We start from the raw sequence: 17,488 nt of genomic DNA on the forward strand, positions 1-17,488 counted from the left end.
ACAACCTAGCCCTGGCTGCCATGAAACTCACAATATAGACAGTGCTGCCCTGGGACTCACAATATAGACAGTGCTGCCCTGGGACTCACAATATAGACAGTGCTGCCCTGGGACTCACAATATAGACAGTGCTGCCCTGGGACTCACAGAGGTTCTTGTGCCTCTGCTTTACAAGTATGTGCTACCCTGCTGATTCCCTTTTTCTGTTTGGGAAAACTAGAATATCTTAATGTTTATTTCCTAAGTCATTGTTAGTGACGTTTGACTTTTTATTTTTCATATCTATTTTACATGAGTGCTTCTGCATGTAAATGCACCAGGTGGTTGTAGTATGCACAGAGGCCAGAAAAGGGCATCAGATTTGCTAGAGCTGGACGTACAGTTGTGAGCCTCCTTGTGGGCTCTAGGAACCACACCTGCTCCCTGTGCAGAGTAACAAGTGATTTTTTTTTTTTTTTTTTTTTTTGAGACAGGGTTTCTCTGTGTATCCCTGGCTGTCCTGGACTCGCTTTGTAGACCAGGCTGGCCTTGAACTCACAGCGATCCGCCTGCCTCTGCCTCCCGAGTGCTGGGATTAAAGGTGTGCGCCACCACGCCCGGCCTGTAACAGGTGATTTTAACCACTATTCATGTGAGATCAGATCATACCCCCTTTTTTTTTTTCCTGGAAAATTTAACATTGGTTTTCGAAGGCTTCATAATATGTTGTAGTTTAGACATAAGGACAGAAGTACCTTGTTCTCGGGTAATCTGTAGCCTGGTGTCATCAGCGATCCAGGTGCTGCTGCTTCCTGACGGGGGACCCAAGGGGAACAAGTTAGCTTCTTCCTCTGTTATATGGGTTCTAGGGTCTTATGTTATAAATACCTTTACCTGCTCAGCCATCTCCACAGCCTGAGATACATTTTTGTAAGTTTCTTTTAGAACTGGTAAACTGATTTCATAGGTTTATGTGTAGATTAATATTTAGTGCTACTGAATTCTTTTTTGATGAGACTTGAACCCTTGGTAAGGAACTTAAAATCATACAATATTCTTGAGGCTAAAGACATATGGTGTGTTTTGTGTTAGCTTGACAAGAGAGTCAAAGCAAAGAGTCTTCAGACAGAGATAGTGTCTGCTCTGTAACTGGGAGCATTTGCTGACAGAAGCACGGTGTTGGAATTCCCCTAGTCTGTGCTTAGTGACTGCATTGCATTGGCCGGAACCAACTCTTCATTCAGGATACTTACTGACTCCTGGATTGTGTGATGTGGAACCAAGTCAACTAGAATTAGCTGTGTTGTTCTTGGGAGTCTTCCCTGGCTTCATTTTTACCTGGCAATTCCTTCTTTATCACAAACACCGGTAACCCTGGTGTTTTGAAATACTTCCTTATAAATTAATCTTTTCGCGCTGGGGAATGACAGAAGATCCATTGAAGAGCCACAACTTGACAGTGTTTCCTTTTCTAGCTACTGTGACCTCGTGGTGAGAAGTCTTAGGTTACAGTCTCTCTTTCCTACAACTGCCTTTTCAGTTTTGTGCTCACCGGAAGACATCGGTTAAGTAACACTCTAGAAGCATGTACTAGTCTTCATTTTGAACTTGATTTGGTTTTGTTCTTGAGTCCTGGAAGAAGCTTATCTTTGGGGGCAGGATTAGGCCAGTAGAATTATTGTTGATAGGTTGCCGTCATCCCCTGAGAAGCCTGTGCGCCCTCCTCCTTTCTAGTTACTGTATCCTCTTTCCCCTCTTGCTTGCCAGCCTGCCTTGTTAGAGTGGCATGCCCAGCAGAGTTGATCATGTTGCCAGCAAATACTTATTGAGCTCCCAAATGGCTCTCTTGTAAGTACTTGAAAGAACAGAGTGATGGAAGACAATATATCCTTGGTCCCTTACAGCTTTATTTTAAAGCAAGCTTGGGAAGTCATGTGTGTGTACAACAAACATGCTGGCACATGTGAAATCAGAAGACAACTCTCGGGAGTCAGTTCTCTTTCTCTACCTTGAGATCCAAGGGTCAAACTCATGGTGTCTGGCTTGCACATTCAGCACCTTCACTCACTGAGCTACCCTGCCTGCTGTGTTATGTTGTTTTGAGACAGGACCTCATACAGCCCAGGCTTGAGCTCACTGTTGAGCTCACATGTTTAGATAACCTTAAACATGTCTCCCCTACTTTCCAAGTGCTGGGAGTGCAGGTGTGCACATCTAAGCCCCATTTAGCAATGTATATTTGGGGGTGATAAAGCTTGGTGGTATACAAAGGCCCCCTTTTCCTATTAGACTCAAGTAGTATTTGAAAGGGCCCGAATGACTAGAAGCAGCTGAGTTCTGGGGAAGAGCTAGTTCGTGAGTCCTTCGGTACTCAAGATCCAAATGGGATAAAATGAAATGTATAAGATTGTCCAAATATATAAGGCTTTGTAAGGCTAGATAATGAATTAAATGCATATGGAAATGAATGTTTTTTAGTTTCCTGTGAAACACATTCAGAGTAAATTTGATACATAGGTAATCCGGAGAGGGTACCTGATGCTGCCTCAGAACATGACTGCAACTCTGGTGTCCTCGCACAGTGTTTTAGGGATCGAAAAGTTTGGTATTTTGAACAGCCAGTCTGAGGGGTTAAGGGGTTATTCTTTATATTATTATTATTAATTTATTTGGATTACATTTCAATTGTTATCTCCTTACTTGTCTCCTCCCATTCCCCCCCCCCTTTCACCCTATTCCCCTTCCCTAGACCAGTGACAGAAGGGCCAAGGGTTATTCTTGACATTGCTGCTTTCCTTCATGTGTTGGTTTGAGTGGCCAGCGATGCTGAACTTAAACTAACACATACCGTTTACTTTATATCAAATTACAGTTTTTGCCCTCAAAGCTTTTGTTGGCTCATATACAGTTATTTAAATGATTGTCAAATGAAAATGAAGGAAAGTAAAGGGCTGTAGCAATGTGAAAATTTATCAGCAATCAGCCTGTATATATAGCATCAGTTTCATTGATGCTTATTTTTCTAGACACCATATTTAACTGAATAACTTAATATTTGGAGCTGATTTTAAACCTGACAGTTTCTACTTTCAGCTGTGTTATGAGCAAAGGGGAAGGACTTCCTTTGTGTACTAACAGTCCTTAGAGATAGTAGCCTGGGGAGTGACTTATTTGGTAAACAAAGGTATAGATACAAGCCTTGGCCTTGTGCCAGTGATGGGGTTATGATTAATGTCTTGGCAGTCGTGTCTTGGTACATTTCTGGGAATTTGCTTCATACATTAGCTTTCATGTACTTCACATTTCATTGTGAGAGTGGTTGCCTTACGGTTGCAGGTGAAAGTTTCTTTAGGTCATTGTGATGATTCAGTTAATGCAAGAAAATGATGTATTAACAAGAATAAGTTTCCCCAGTTCCCCAGGGGAGTTGGAGTACCTCCAGAATGGATGAGACACAGCTCACTTCATGCCAGGCACAAGTGGGCTCCCTATCAGTTGAGTTTTCTGTAGGATATTCTGATTGCCAGGTTGCTTTCTGTCTAAACCATTCAATCCATTTAGTACTACCTTAATATTTTAATTCCACTGGTACATGTTCAGAGACTGACGTCAGCCTGAAAATAACCTGAATAAAATGTGAGCAGTAAGATAATTTCTGTTTTGTTATAAATCAGTACACCCCAAAGCACTTTGTGAATTAATGTCTTTTGGAAGTTGCTTCCACACAACCAGTTACTTCTTCATGGCTTTTATTTGTTGGTTTGGGAGTGAGACCCACTGAAACAAATTACAGATAGTTAGTAGTGGCTTTATTACCAGCCAGATCAAGCCAAAAATGTACTGGAACATAGGGTCAGCTTCCTTGAAGTAATGCTTGTTTATTAAGCTGAAGTCTTGGTGGTTTTGTGTTTTTGTTTTTTTTACCCAGTTTACACAAGTACAAAAGTCTGAGAGAAGTAGTTGGCTACTTTAAATGAGGGAACAGGGCTAAGCCATGTATAACTAATGTGGTGTGAATGAACTATGAGATGAGATCAGTGAAGACTTCGCTTGTTCCTTGGGGGAAATTGAGGATGCACAGTGGGGGTTGTAAATAGATTGAAGAGTGGTGGGAAATGAAGTGGACTTGTGGATTGTATATTTTAAGCTTGGGTCACATCACCTAGCCCACGGTCGCCTCAAACTCAGCCTTGTTCTGCCTCAGCCTCTCAGGTGCTAGGACTATAACACACCTAATTTGATGTGGCCATTTAAAAGGATTATTAAGGATGCTCTGTTGCGAATAAAGAATACTGGTAAAAGTAGAGAGACCACTTGGGAAGTTCCAGTATGACTTTAATTCAGATAGAGATGGCAGTGGCTTGGAGGATGGTGGAGATAGAAAAACCTGACCTGAATCTGCATCATTTCAAAGTAAAATGCCTGTGTTGGTGACAGATTAGATACGAGACTTTGCAGAAGGAAGGATGGCAAGGCTTTTGCTTCAGCCCTGGGAGAGAGTTATTGTTACTCTTCATTAGAATGTGGAAGTCTGTTAAGCCTGCTTTGTTTTGTGGACACCCTGTTGGTACTACTTGGGCTTATTTACCATTGCTAAAGTACATCTTCTAGCAGTTCTTTCGTTCAGGGTCCCCAGGAGACGCTTTATTACATTTAATTAATTAATTAGCTAACTAATTCTGTGTGTGCGCCACTTGGGAGTATGTAAGGAGCCTGTTTTCTCTTTCTACCATATAGGTCCCACTGAGACATGTAGTGTGTCCAGCAGACATGTTTCTGATGTGTCTCAAACAATCTAGGTTTTGTTTCCACTTTTGACTAGAGTTTACTGTGGCATAGACTTGCAACAACAGTTAGCCGTCCTTCAGCATTATAAACATGCAGTGCCTCTTGTTACTGATAATGAGAGACGTATTTTTGATATAAACTGATGTTTTAACATTTTAAGTCTAATTAAGCATTGGTGTCATATTTTTTGAAATTATACTTAGGCACAGAGTATTTCTAGTGTTTTTATTTTTATATATGCCTGTTTCCTTTTTTCAGCACTGTTTTTCATAATTCCTTGCACTTATAAAAACTGGCAGTTTTCATGTAACTGAGGGTATCCTCCAACATACTCTGTAGGCAAAGCTGAGCTTGAATTCATGATCCTCCTGCCTTTACCTTCTGAGTTCTGGGATCACAGGTCTGTGCCATCCCTGGCAGGCAAATACTCCTTTTGTGGTTTTTCCTCCTTTGTAGTACAAATATTGAACCCAGGGCCCGGCATGTGCTAGGCGAGCACTCTGCCCCACTCTCCTGTACTTCTTAGGAGATCAGCCTTTCATTATCTTTTCAGCATATTACCAGCAAGTTGTCTTAAGGTCTTTGTCAGTCCGCCCTATAAAATTGCTTTCATTTAGAGTCAATTTGTGTTCCAGTTAGTTTTACCTGTCCTTAATATAAAGTTTCTTTTTGTTGTGAGATTTGGTTTGCTGGCTATAACTAGGAACATGTTGATTAATTTGTTTACTTATTTGGATTTATTCCTCAGAGAACGTAGAACAGATAGTGTCGTTTTGGTCCATCTTTTCCTAGTCCCATTGGGCTTTCACAGATTTAGCTAACAAGTTGGTAGACAGCCTGGTTCAGAGTTTCTCTGTACTTATGGCTTTTCTTGTCTGTAGCCCAGCTCTGACAGTAGCCCCTTCTTAAGTCTCCTCCCATGGGAGAGGAAGCCACTGAAATTCCCTTCTCTGGAAGAGAGGCTGGTTACCCCATAGAAGCTGACTTTTGTGGCCACCACTGCTACTTCTAAATCTCTTTCATGTGTCCACATTTTCACTTCTTGTAATTCTTTGTGGTTATCTTGCTTTTTAGTTTGGTTTTAGGGCTTCCATGTGTGTGTTTTGGGTGTTAATGAGTAGGGGGCGCTGTGTAGTGTGGGAGGATACCTTTTCAAACCGTAAGCTAGCCAAGCGTAGTGGCCCATGCCTGTAATCCCAGCAGAGACAGTCAGATCTCTATGAGTTTGATGCCAGCCTGGTCTACAAAGCGAGTCTAGGACAGCCAGGCCTACATACACTGAGAAACCCTGACTTGAAAAGCAAAATAAAAAAGTAAGCCAATTATTGCATCTAATTTAAATTTCTCATAATCAGATATAATTATAAATACCTCTGGAGAACTTATTTAATATATTCCAAGAGTAAACTCATATATAACAACATTCATGTGATAGAAGAGAAACATGGTAAGTATAGCTTCTGTAGCTTGTCCTGTCACATAGTGTTTATGGGGCACAGAAGGGATCTGACCCCATAACTTGGCTCCATAGTTGGTGTTCCTAACAGCCACATGCATGTTTATCTACCCTGACTGCCCAGTTGGTGTTTTTTTGTTTGTTTGTTTCTTTGTTTTAGATTTATTTATTATGTATACAGTGTTCTGTCTGCATTTTTCCTGCATGCCAAAAGAGGGCATTAGATCACATTGTGGATGGTTGTGAGCCACCATGTGGTTGCTGAGAATTGAATTCAGGACCTCTGGAAGAGCAGTCAGTTCTCTTAACCTCTGAGCCATCTCTCCAGCCCCCAGTTGGTGTCCTTAACCACTGTGTTCATGTCTTCATCTGTCAGGAAACAATATTTTCTCACACATTTGTTTGTACAGGAATGATGCAGGATCAGTTGTGTGGAGCTTGGTATTGACCAGATGCATAAGAGACATGTAATAAATATTTTCTTTCTGTGTAGCAGGGCAAATATATTTCTGGTTTGGTAATTTAAATAAAATCTGTAGAGTTTTGTGTAAAGTACAATGTGTTTCAAATGCATAAAGAGAGTGAGAGGTATGTTGTTGGCCAAATTTTCATATGTGACTTGGGGTGGGAAGTTGGTTCAAGAGCGAAGCAGAGCTAGGAAGCAAGGAAACCAGAGAATAGAGTTCAGTGGCAATGCCCAGGCTGGAAGCCGGCCACTTAGAGGATTCATCAGAAAAGCTGCCTTGCTTCTGGGGAATTCTAGAGCAGAACAAAGTCTGACCTGGACGGCAAGAGCGAGTGCCCTGAGCATTTCTCAGAGCTCCTTCCAGAGGTGCTGGGTCTTCAGTGGGCATACAGGGCTCTTTTGAGGGCAGTTTGCCAGCTATGATCTTGTGGAACATTCTTCTGGCCCTATTTTGGAAATCCCCAAATTAATAAGGAACATTTAGTCCTTAGTATGCAATACCCAAGGGAATAAATAGGTCTGGCTAATTGTTTAGAGTTCAGGTAGCCAAGAATCTAAATGAGGGAATTGTCTTTGGGACCTTGGCAAAAGCTTGTTCCTTGCTCATCTCCTGCTTTCAGGACCCTACTGTGTGGGCCCTCCACCATTCCTCCAAATAACCTTCGAAGTCTAGCTTATGTATGTCCCTCCACAACATCACCAACCCTTTGTACACCTGTGCCTAGTAATTGTTTCATATAAGTTAGGAAATTTTACTAATTTTGATGGAGAGGAGACTAAACAGATGCTTAGTTGGAAATACGGGCATGAGTGTATATTTGGTATGTGAGTTTTATGTCTGTGTAGAAGCAGGCAAAGGCAAGAGCCTTATTGAAACAGAATGTCTGTGGAAATTGGTGAGGCTGAAGTAAGAAGGTGAGGTGCAGGTCATACGTAGCCTTTCAAACTAAGTAGAATATTGTCATTTAAGTCAAGATCTAGTTAGTAGTCTTGAACAGTTGTCAGTTCGGAGCCTGGCTTCTGAGGCCTTCATTTGCTCACCCAGGAAGGCCTAGGAGAGGCTGTGTTGAGAAGCCTCACTGTGCTAGTGCTGGTATTTCAGTGCACCTGATAGGAGCACAAGTCCCTGTCATTCCTGCACTTCGTTTCTCCCTGTCGCTCCTGCGTAGTGAACTTTTCGGGGACATTTGACCTGCCTTAGACTTCGGCTGTATCTTTAGGCCAGTTCTTCAATGGAGCAGAAAATGCAAGAAAATGATATTCACAGATAATTCTACATCAAGTCACTATAAAAGTGACTTTCTTGCCGGGCATGGTGGCGCATGCCTTTAATTCCAGCATTCAGGGAGGCAGAGGCAGGCGTGAGTAGTACGAGGCCAGCCTGGCCTACAGAGTGAGTCCAGGACAGCCAAGGTCACACAGATCTGTTCTATGTTTAAGTCAGTGTGAAATGTATACCATGTTTCAGTTGCTATCTGAAATGTGTAGTCAGAAATGGAAGTTCACTGTTTTACAACAGAATAAAGAAAAAAAAAAAAAAAAAAACAAATCCCAAATGTGTGTCTAGGGTGTACCTCCTGCTCCAGATTACACCCAGCTATGTTTCTGATGATTTTTTTCCCTTACGTAAAACAAAAGCATTTTTTCCCAACTTGACATATGTTTATTTTAATGTGTGAATTTCAGTTAAGCAGGACGTGGTCTTTAATTTCTACTTGGGAAGGCTGAGTCAGAGGATTGCCAAATTCTATGCCTGCGTGGGCAACTTCTTGAGACCTTTTTCCAAAATGAAAACTAGAAAAAGACTGGGAATCTAGCTCACAGTAGAGCTTTTGCCTGTTGCATTAAAGCCCTACGGCTAACCTCTAGCACCACTTCCCTTAAGTCAAGGCGCCTTCCTTTCCTCAGGGGCTGTTTGCCTGCCATTGAGTATGCTGCTTTTTCAGCTAAAGCTAATACAATAGAGTAAAAGTCTTCAGGTGGCCAGTGGGGTGGTCAGCAGTAGCGGAGCTCAAGCATAGATCCCCCAAGGTAACAGGAGCGAATGGGCTCCTGAGAGCTGTCCTTTGACCATTCCTGCCTGCTTGTATATGAGCGCTTGCACACACGGTTTTAAGAACATCCTTTGTTAGTGCTCAAATAAACTTTGAACATATTTTGCCTTGTCCCAGAAAATTTTCTTCTCTCTCTCTCTCTTTCTCTCTCCCTCCCTCCCTCCCTCCCTCCCTCCTTCCTCCCTCCCTCCCTTCCTCCCTCCCTTTCCCCCCCTCTCTTTTGAGACAGAGTTTCTCTGTGTAGTCTTGGCTATTCTGGACTCACCTTGTAGACCAGGCTAGCCTAGATCTCACAGAGATCTGCCTGCCTGTGCCTTCCTGAGTGCTGGGATTACAGGCGTGCACCACTGTGCCGCGCTATAAGTTTTATTCTTAATATTCTACAGATTTGAAAAACTATTTGTGAGAAGCCACCTTTTAAATAAGGTAAATATAATTATTAAAATGTAAATATAATGGCATTTAATTTGTGTATAATCTATAAATAAAAAATAAATTATAGGAAATGCCACAGAAAACTACACTAGATATGATATTTTTGTTAGAATCCTTGAGTCTTAATAGTATGGAGTATCTGTAAGAATTTAGTGAGCCTTCTTGAGACCACTGTGAGTATGGAGGCAAGTCTGTGTGATGAAGCTTATTTGTAGATAAGGTGATGCTTTGCTCAGCAATTGTGGTAAGTAGAACTTTTAATAGCTTCAAGTCCCAAGACACATAGTAAAGAAGGTGTCTTTGGTACTTCCTTGTTGCTTGTGATAAAATACCCTGAAAAAAGTGACTTAAGGGAGATGGAGCCTGTTGTGGTTCACGGATGACAGAAGTCAAGGCATCAGGAGCTTGAAGTAGCTGCATCCAGAAGCAGAAAGAAGAGAGGGATAGGTGCCTCAGTTTACTCTCTCCTTCTTATAAAGTCCACCGCAGTTAATGGGTCTTCTCACTGCAGTAAAGGTAAGACCTCACAGCCACGCCCAGAAGTGAGTCTTTCTGGTGACGCTAGCTCTCATGAGGCTGACATCGAGAATAAGTGTTAGAAGAGGTATATAATAATACAGTAATAGGTGGGAGTGAGTCTAGCTTAGTCTTCTCAATATAAAATATAAATATAAAATGTTTGATATCTCTCACTGTGTTAACGTGTATCATCAGTTTATGCTTTTACCTTTTACTACCTGATAATTCCAAACATTTGCTTGTTTATACCTTTTAGGTGCTCTAATATGAGTCTGCAAAAGCTGCCAGAGCAGTGGTTGTGGAGTGTTTTGGAGGAAATTAAAAGCAGTGATCCCTCATCCAAACTCTGTGCTACAAGGCGCAGTGCTGGAATTCCTTTCTACATACAGGTACTCTCCTAGGGAGAGCAGGGCATTGGCCTGCTTGTGCTCTGATACTGTGCGTTCGCCTTCTTAATGCAAGTAAACATTGTGCATTTGAATGCTTCTGTTTTTTCAGTACAATAGCATTTGTGACTTTGTTATTTTTAGTCTGTATTACATTTACTTAGTTATGTGTGCATACAGGCATACACATGCTGTGGTACACATAGAGATCAGAGGACAGCTTGCTGAAGTTGGCTTTCTTCCATCATGTGGATCCCAGGGACTGAACTGAGGTTCTTTACATTTGGTGGCAAGCACCTTTAACTGGCTGTACCATCCCCTGTCTCCTACGTGACTTTGTTTTAATGTGTGGACAGTATGTTCTGTGTCAGATCTGTTCTTGGATCAGGGGGGTCAGTCTTGTAATATAAACAGAAGGCAGTATAGATTTCCATCTGTGTATCCAGTAATCAGAAGTCATTGTGGCCACAGGGATTGCTTACTTCTAGGAAGCATCCATATTTGAGTTCTTCTATAAAATATCAATCATAAAAACATCATATTTTTTATTTGTTGTTTGTTTTGGTTTGGGTTTTTTTTTTTTTTTTTTTTTTTCTTATTTGAGACATGGTTTCTCTGTATTGCACGGTCATTCTAGAACTTGCTCTGTAGACCAGGTTGGCCTTGAACTCAGAGATTCATCTGCTTCTGCCTTCTTTGTGCTGGCATTAAAGGTGCTACCACCACCCAAACCTAAAGTCATAATTTTAATAGTGCCTCTCAGTTAGTGGTAGCTGTGTCACGTCTATTACTTTGTTTAATCCCTGCCTAAACTCTGTGAGATGGGTACAGTTATCATAAAAATATATCCTGAGGGACTGGGGACAACAGAGGTGACTTGTCAACAATGGCTACAGGGATGTAAAACTTGCTAAGGCCCAGTGCATGTGACTCTTGACCACATCTTCATGTGAGACTATATATGAGTGCAGTCCCTGAACACAGATGAGAACATGCTCAGCCCCTTGCTCTTTAAAATAATCATACCTTACAGCATAGAGAGTAAACACCAGTGCCCTTACAGTGCTAAGTCATATGCCATTCTTGTTTGTCATAAGGCAAAAATCCACAAATTGGGTAGTGTAATAAGCACAGAGGAAGGAAAGTAGGTTTCCTTCTTAGTTCCCCTGTAGTTTTTCTTTTTCTCTTTTATTTTATTTTTTCTCCTATTCCCAGTCTCTTCATGACTTTTGATGCCCATGGGCACCAGTTGCAGAAGTGATTGACTAAGGTCACTAGGTAGTGACCACGAGTGTGGTTTAGTTTCCTACTTGGAGTTCCTAACAACCTGCTCTGTTTGTGTGGCCTTTTCTGAGGACAAATTCCAGGCACCTGAAGATTCCACCTGGTATTTGTGTTGTGTCCTTATAACAGTTGGGCACTATAGTCACTTTGTGCTACTAATTGGTCATAGTTAGAGAGTGAGCCTAAGCCAGACGCACTAGGCAGCATGGCCATACATTGGCCTAGTTCTTTGTGGACAAGGTGAGGCGTTATGTTTCTGGGAGGAACATCTCTTGAGTGTAACTTTTTTTTTAATTTTAGTGGAACAAAGTTTTTATTATCAGAAACACTTGCTCAAAGAGGGTCCTATTTTTCTTAGCACGACTTACCAATAAAGTAATCCTCTTTGTTTAAAGTTAGCTGTGGTGAAAACTACCATTTTGGTATATGAGTTTACCATTTGTGTAAAAAGACAACATTTAAAAAAAATATTCATAGAGCATGTTTTCTGAGCCTAAGTTTATTGTGATGAATTTCTTTTAAATCTGTTTATATGTTTATCTTGTATATTCTTATTGCATAGCTTGTCTTTGATCTAGAAGATGCAGAGTAGTTGCCAACTTTGGTTTTGGGAGCCAGAAGCTACATTTTGCAAGACATAGATGTGAAGGAACAGAGTCCAAAAATGGAACTGAAGTGTTTTTTCTTTGGCAGCTTTGTTGAGCTATAGTTCACTTGTGGCATAGTTCGTGTATTTAATGTGCACAGTATGGTGACTTTCAGTACATTCTCAGAGCTCGATAACCATTAGTACAATCTAATTTTAGAATCTCTCTCAGCCCTCACCCATTAGCAGTTACTCCCCATTCCACCCCACCTTCCTGTGCTGCTCCCAGCCCCAGGCAATCTTTCTTGTCTCTGTGGATTTGTCTGTTCTGGACATGCCATGTAAATGGAATTGTACAATAGTCAATCTTTTGCGTCTGGCTTCTTTCACTTAGCAGTATATTTTCAGTGTTTGTTCATATTGTCACATATATCAGTACTTCATTTCTTTTTATTATATTGCCTCAAGTGGGCTAATAGCCCATTATCATGTTTACTGGACACTAGTTACAAAGTAAATCCAAGTGCAGGATCCCTTTGGCATTTGTAATGTTTCTTTTTGTCCTGTGAAGTTTAAAATGCTGTGCTGTGATCACTTTCAGTAGATTATTCTGTGAATAAATTGTTGATCAGTCTCTAGAGGACCTGAAAACCTTTAGATGAAATCTAACCCAGAATATTTTAGTCATTGTTTAAGTAAAGAAAATTTTCTTGCTTGATCAGTTTGTATCTGATGTTTTACCTAATTTTTGTCCTTACAAAGTGGTCAATCAAAACCATGTATTTATCAGCTGCTTATATTTATATAATTAACAAACAAACAGAATGGGTTAAATTACCTGGTCAAAGCAGCCTGGCTGAATTAACCTACCTCGCTAGTCTTGTTTTTAATAGAGGGTATTTTAAGTTTGAGGATTGATTCCAAAGCCAACAAATAGATATGTGCAAAATGAAAGCCTGTTGATTTTTGTTTTTCTCATAGGCATTGTTGGCATCAGAACCAAAGAAAGGCAAAATGGATTTGTTGAAAATAACAATGAAGGAGCTGATCTCTTTGGCGTTGTCTGCAGATGCTTCAAAGGGCACAGTCCCCCAGGTAACGATGGGAGTGCACACGTGCTGGCGGAGGGCAGGAAGCCTTACGTCTCTGCTGTGTGGTTATCTTGTAAACGTGTCTGCTGAAGATGCAGAACTCTGGAAGACAGGCTAATGTGCAGCATTCAGGGGTTTGGCTTTATTCTTTGTTTTTTTGTTTGCTTTATTTTTGTTTTTTTGAGACAGGGTTTCTCTGTGTAGCCTTGGCTGTCCTGGACTCACTTAGTAGACCAAGCTGGCCTTGAACTCACAGCGATCCACCTGCCTCTGCCTCCTGAGTGCTGGGATTAAGGTAGTGTGCTACCACACCTGGCCTTTATTTTTGTTTTGTTTGTTTGTTTTTGTTTTTTTGTTTGGTTGTTTTCTCCCTTTTCTGGTCTTTTCTAAACACAAAATAAACTTGTTTTGGTTAATATGTATTGATGAAATTGAACAATTTTTAAACTCTGTTGAAAACATTCAATTGACAAGATATTTCATAATGTTATTATTACACCTAAAAATGTGAAAATTAATATGTAGTTACACTTGAATCTCATGTGTGCATCTTTGAATTGATATATATTTTATAGTTGAATAATTGAATCTTTCTTTAAAATATGATGTAGGAATTTTAGTATTTTACTTAAGTGAAGTTTTAATTCCTTATAGTCAGTGTATCTGTGATTGGGTCAAACCCTCTTCCTAGCTGTTCTCCAGTACTAGAGGTACACCTTGTCACCTCAGTGTCTCTAGTAACTACCTCTGAGTAGGTGCTCCTGCCCTACTTTGGGACACTCACACTCAGTTAGGGACAGAGCTAAAGTTTACACAAAAGAAAGCTAAGTTTATATGGTTTTAAGTCTTGGGTGATGTCAGGTGCCTTGGAGCCATAATATGGGCTGATTGGGGCAAAGCATGATGTTGATTAACATGCACATAGAGGCCAGTTACTCTAAGAGAATTTTGGGGAAATTTAACTCTGGGAAAAGTAACTAACATATTATTAATAATTTTTCTAAAAGACCATATCAAAACATTTTTTCACTGAAATGTGGGAAATATAACTGGTTATATTTTCTTAGTTGGCTAGTTGGAAAAAGATAACTTCGTAAGAACATGGACAAAGAATAAGACTCTTTGGCATTGGTAACGTTGCTTATTTGTGGCTTCTTTCTTGTTAGGGTTGTAAGAAACCTGATTTTAAGAAGTCAGCTTTTGTTCTTGGGATGTAGCTCAGGGTGTGCAAAGCCTGGACCTGATCTCCTTTGTCACAAGGGTTTTCTTAACTCTCTTAGTTTTTAAAAACAATTTGAAACACCTGTTTTTTCCTTTTGTTTTGAGAATTGTTTTTCTGTCATGTTAAGTGGACATGTAGCATTTTATTTTTTTTAATACTTTTAAATAGGACCATTAAAGATGTACATTTAAAGTTTATATTTCTTTTCTTTAAAAAAAAATAAGATTTATTTATTTATTATTATGTATACAGTGCTGTGCCTGCATGTACACCTGCAGGCCAGAAGAGGGCACCAGATCACATTATAGATGGTTGTGAACCACCATGTGGTTGCTGGGACGTGAACTCAGGACCTCTGGAGGAGCAGTCAGTGCTCTTAACCTCTGAGCCATCTCTCTAGCCCTATATTTCTTTTCTTAAGATTTAGTTAGTACTTTTTACAGTGTCAATATCTAGAAGCCTTGGTAGTATTCGACTATATTTTTAAAATGTTGACCATTACTTAAAATGTTAAAGATTATTTATTTTATGTATATGCATGACTTGACTGAGTGTATGTATTTGTACCATGTCTGTGCCTGGTTCTTGTGGAAGTCAGAACAGTCATGAGTTGTTATTGGAGTTGTGAGCCACCTTGTGAGTACTGAGCCTGTGTCTTCTGCAAGAGCAGCTGGTGCTCTTAACCTCTGAGGCATTTCTCCAGCCCCATGACCAATGTTTTAATATGTATTTATTTTAGCTGGTGGGGGGGAAGGGGGGCAGATAACTCATGCCTTTGATCTCATTACTAGGAAGGCAGGAGTATTTCTGAGTTTGAGGCCAGCCTGGTCTACAAAACAAGTTCCAGGACAGTCAAGGCTACACAGCAAAAAGGGAGGGGGGACCAACCAAAATAATAAGATGTGTTTTATTTTAAAAGTATTAAAACAGCATTTCTACCCAATTCCACTGTGATCAGAGCATAACCTACAAGATAGCAGTAGTTGATACTTACTGAGGGTCTGTTTGAGTCTGGGTTTGGGATCATTCTTAAAAATTAAATGTTCCATGTGTCTTTGGAAAGAGCCCACAATTCTTATCTGCTAGGTGCTGAATTCTACATGTGTCAGGGGATGAGACTTTTTAGTTGCATTGCTCCATTTTATAAACTTTTGCCTAGGTTTACCATTCTTTTTTTTTTTTTCCTTCCGTTTTTCAAGACAGGGTTTCTCTGTGTAGTCTTGGCTGTCCTGGACTCACTTTATAGACGAGGCTGCCCTTGAACTCACAGCGATCCACCTGCCTCTGCCTCCCGAGTGCTGGGATTAATGGCTTTCACCACCACCGCCCAACTAGGTTTTCTGTTCTTAAGAGTATTCTCTTAAATGTACTATTTCATTTGAGGACTGTCCACTTCTGGCAGTTTGTGTAAAGATTTAGAATTACCATAGTTTTAAACCTACCCCTGATTTTGAACTTTTCATTCTAGGTTCACGCTTTAAATATCCTCAGAGCCTTGTTCAGAGACACACGTCTGGGAGAAAACATTCTTCCTTATGTCGCTGATGGAGCTAAGGCTGCGATTCTGGGTTTTACATCACCTGTCTGGGCAGTGAGTGTTCATGCCGTGTGTGACCGTTGAGTTAACTATGCTTGTGAATAATAGGGTTTTACAGGCTGACCTTTCACTTGATGATACAATATATATGCTGCACTTTCTCACGTAATTTCTTCAGGTGGTACAGTTTTGGATTAGACTACAATTTGTTCCATTAATTTGTGGTTCCATTTTTATCTCCTTTGTTGGTTTATCATTGATAATGATTTTATTTTGTGGTTGCTTTAATATTTGTGTGTCTTTAAATTATGCCACATAAAGCGTAAGAACGTACACATAGAGTGTTTCTACTTCTCTTAGTCTTTGGGCTGTTATTGCTACATATTTTTCTTTGCTGTATATAGTGAGTTGACATTGAGTTGTTCTTCTTTTCTTTTTTTAAAGAGATTTATTTATTTATTTAGTTAGTTAGTTTACAGTGTTCTGACCTGCACAGCAGAAGAGGACACCGAATCTCACAGATGATTGTGAACCGTCATATGGTTGCTGGGAATTGAACTCATGACCTTTGGAAGAGCAGTCAGTGCTCTTAACCTCTGAGCCATCTCTCCAACCCAAAATGTGTATCCCAGGCTGGCCTTGAACTCATGATTCTCCTTCCTCCCCCTCCTTCAGCAAATCCTACCAGCGTGCACTACCACTACCGGCTCTGATTTTCTTTTAATGGTCCACTATCATTTTTTAATTTCCCACTTGATGCGTTTGTAAGTATACACAACTCAGTGCCATCGAGTACACACAGCTGTCACGATTACATGTTTTCTGAACCTTCCATCACAAACAAAAGGGTTGCTCTCCACTCACTTGACTCTTCATCTTTCCTTCTTTCATTTCTGTGCCGCCTGTTGTGCTTTCTTCTCTGGAGCTTGCCTGCCCGACATATCCATAGGTGCAGTCGTATACTATATGTCCCTCTGTGTTTCCTGTGTTTCAGGTATGCTATAGTGCAGATCCGAATGTCATTACTTTCTAAGGCTGAATAATATTCCAGTTACCAGGATACCATTTTTCCTTACTCTATTGATAAGATGATAGGCATTGAGATTGTTTGCAAGGTTTTAATTGTGAATGATGAAGCAATGAATGCCGGTTGTCTGACTCCCTGCTCTCAGTTTGTTTGGGAATTTCTCATGGTAATTCTTGACGTTTTAGGGCCCTGTTTCCTTCAGTGGCAGGGCCATTTATATTCATCTAAATCTAAGAGCTCCAGTTTCCCGACGTCATCACCAACATTATTTTTCTTATGTTTAATGAGAGCTCATCCTAGTAAGTATGAAATAATATTCCATCTTGGCTTTTAAAAAAATCTTCAGACTGCCGGGCACAGTGGCACACTCCTATAATCCCAGCACATGGGGAGGCAGAGGCCAGCCTGGTCTACAAAGTGAGTCCAGGACAGCCAAGGCTACACAGAGAAACCCTGTCTTAAACAACAAAAAACCAAAGAAACAAAAACTTCAGACTTAACTAATTTTTCATTTTATGTTAATAAGTATTTTGTCTGTATATATGTGTACCACATAACATACATGATGACTGTGGAGGGCCAAAGAGGGCATTGGGTCCCCTAGAAGTGGAGATACAGATGGTTGTGAACCACTACATGGGAGCTGGGAACTGAACTG

General features: G+C 40.5%; 1 protein-coding gene across 1 annotated transcript in view; it reads left to right on the forward strand.

Moving 5' to 3' along the window:
- The window catches only part of Thada (THADA armadillo repeat containing), a 282,053-nt gene that overhangs the window by 54,746 nt on the left and 209,819 nt on the right, over nt 1-17,488 (forward strand). Inside the window, exons 23-25 of the mRNA XM_051161396.1 lie at nt 9,954-10,086; nt 12,935-13,048; nt 15,735-15,857. Coding sequence (XP_051017353.1) covers nt 9,954-10,086; nt 12,935-13,048; nt 15,735-15,857 — 370 coding nt within the window. The remainder of the gene's footprint in view (nt 1-9,953; nt 10,087-12,934; nt 13,049-15,734; nt 15,858-17,488) is intronic.

This window comes from Acomys russatus, chromosome 1 (genome assembly GCF_903995435.1).
Source record: "Acomys russatus chromosome 1, mAcoRus1.1, whole genome shotgun sequence".
NCBI classification, from domain to species: Eukaryota; Metazoa; Chordata; class Mammalia; order Rodentia; family Muridae; genus Acomys; species Acomys russatus.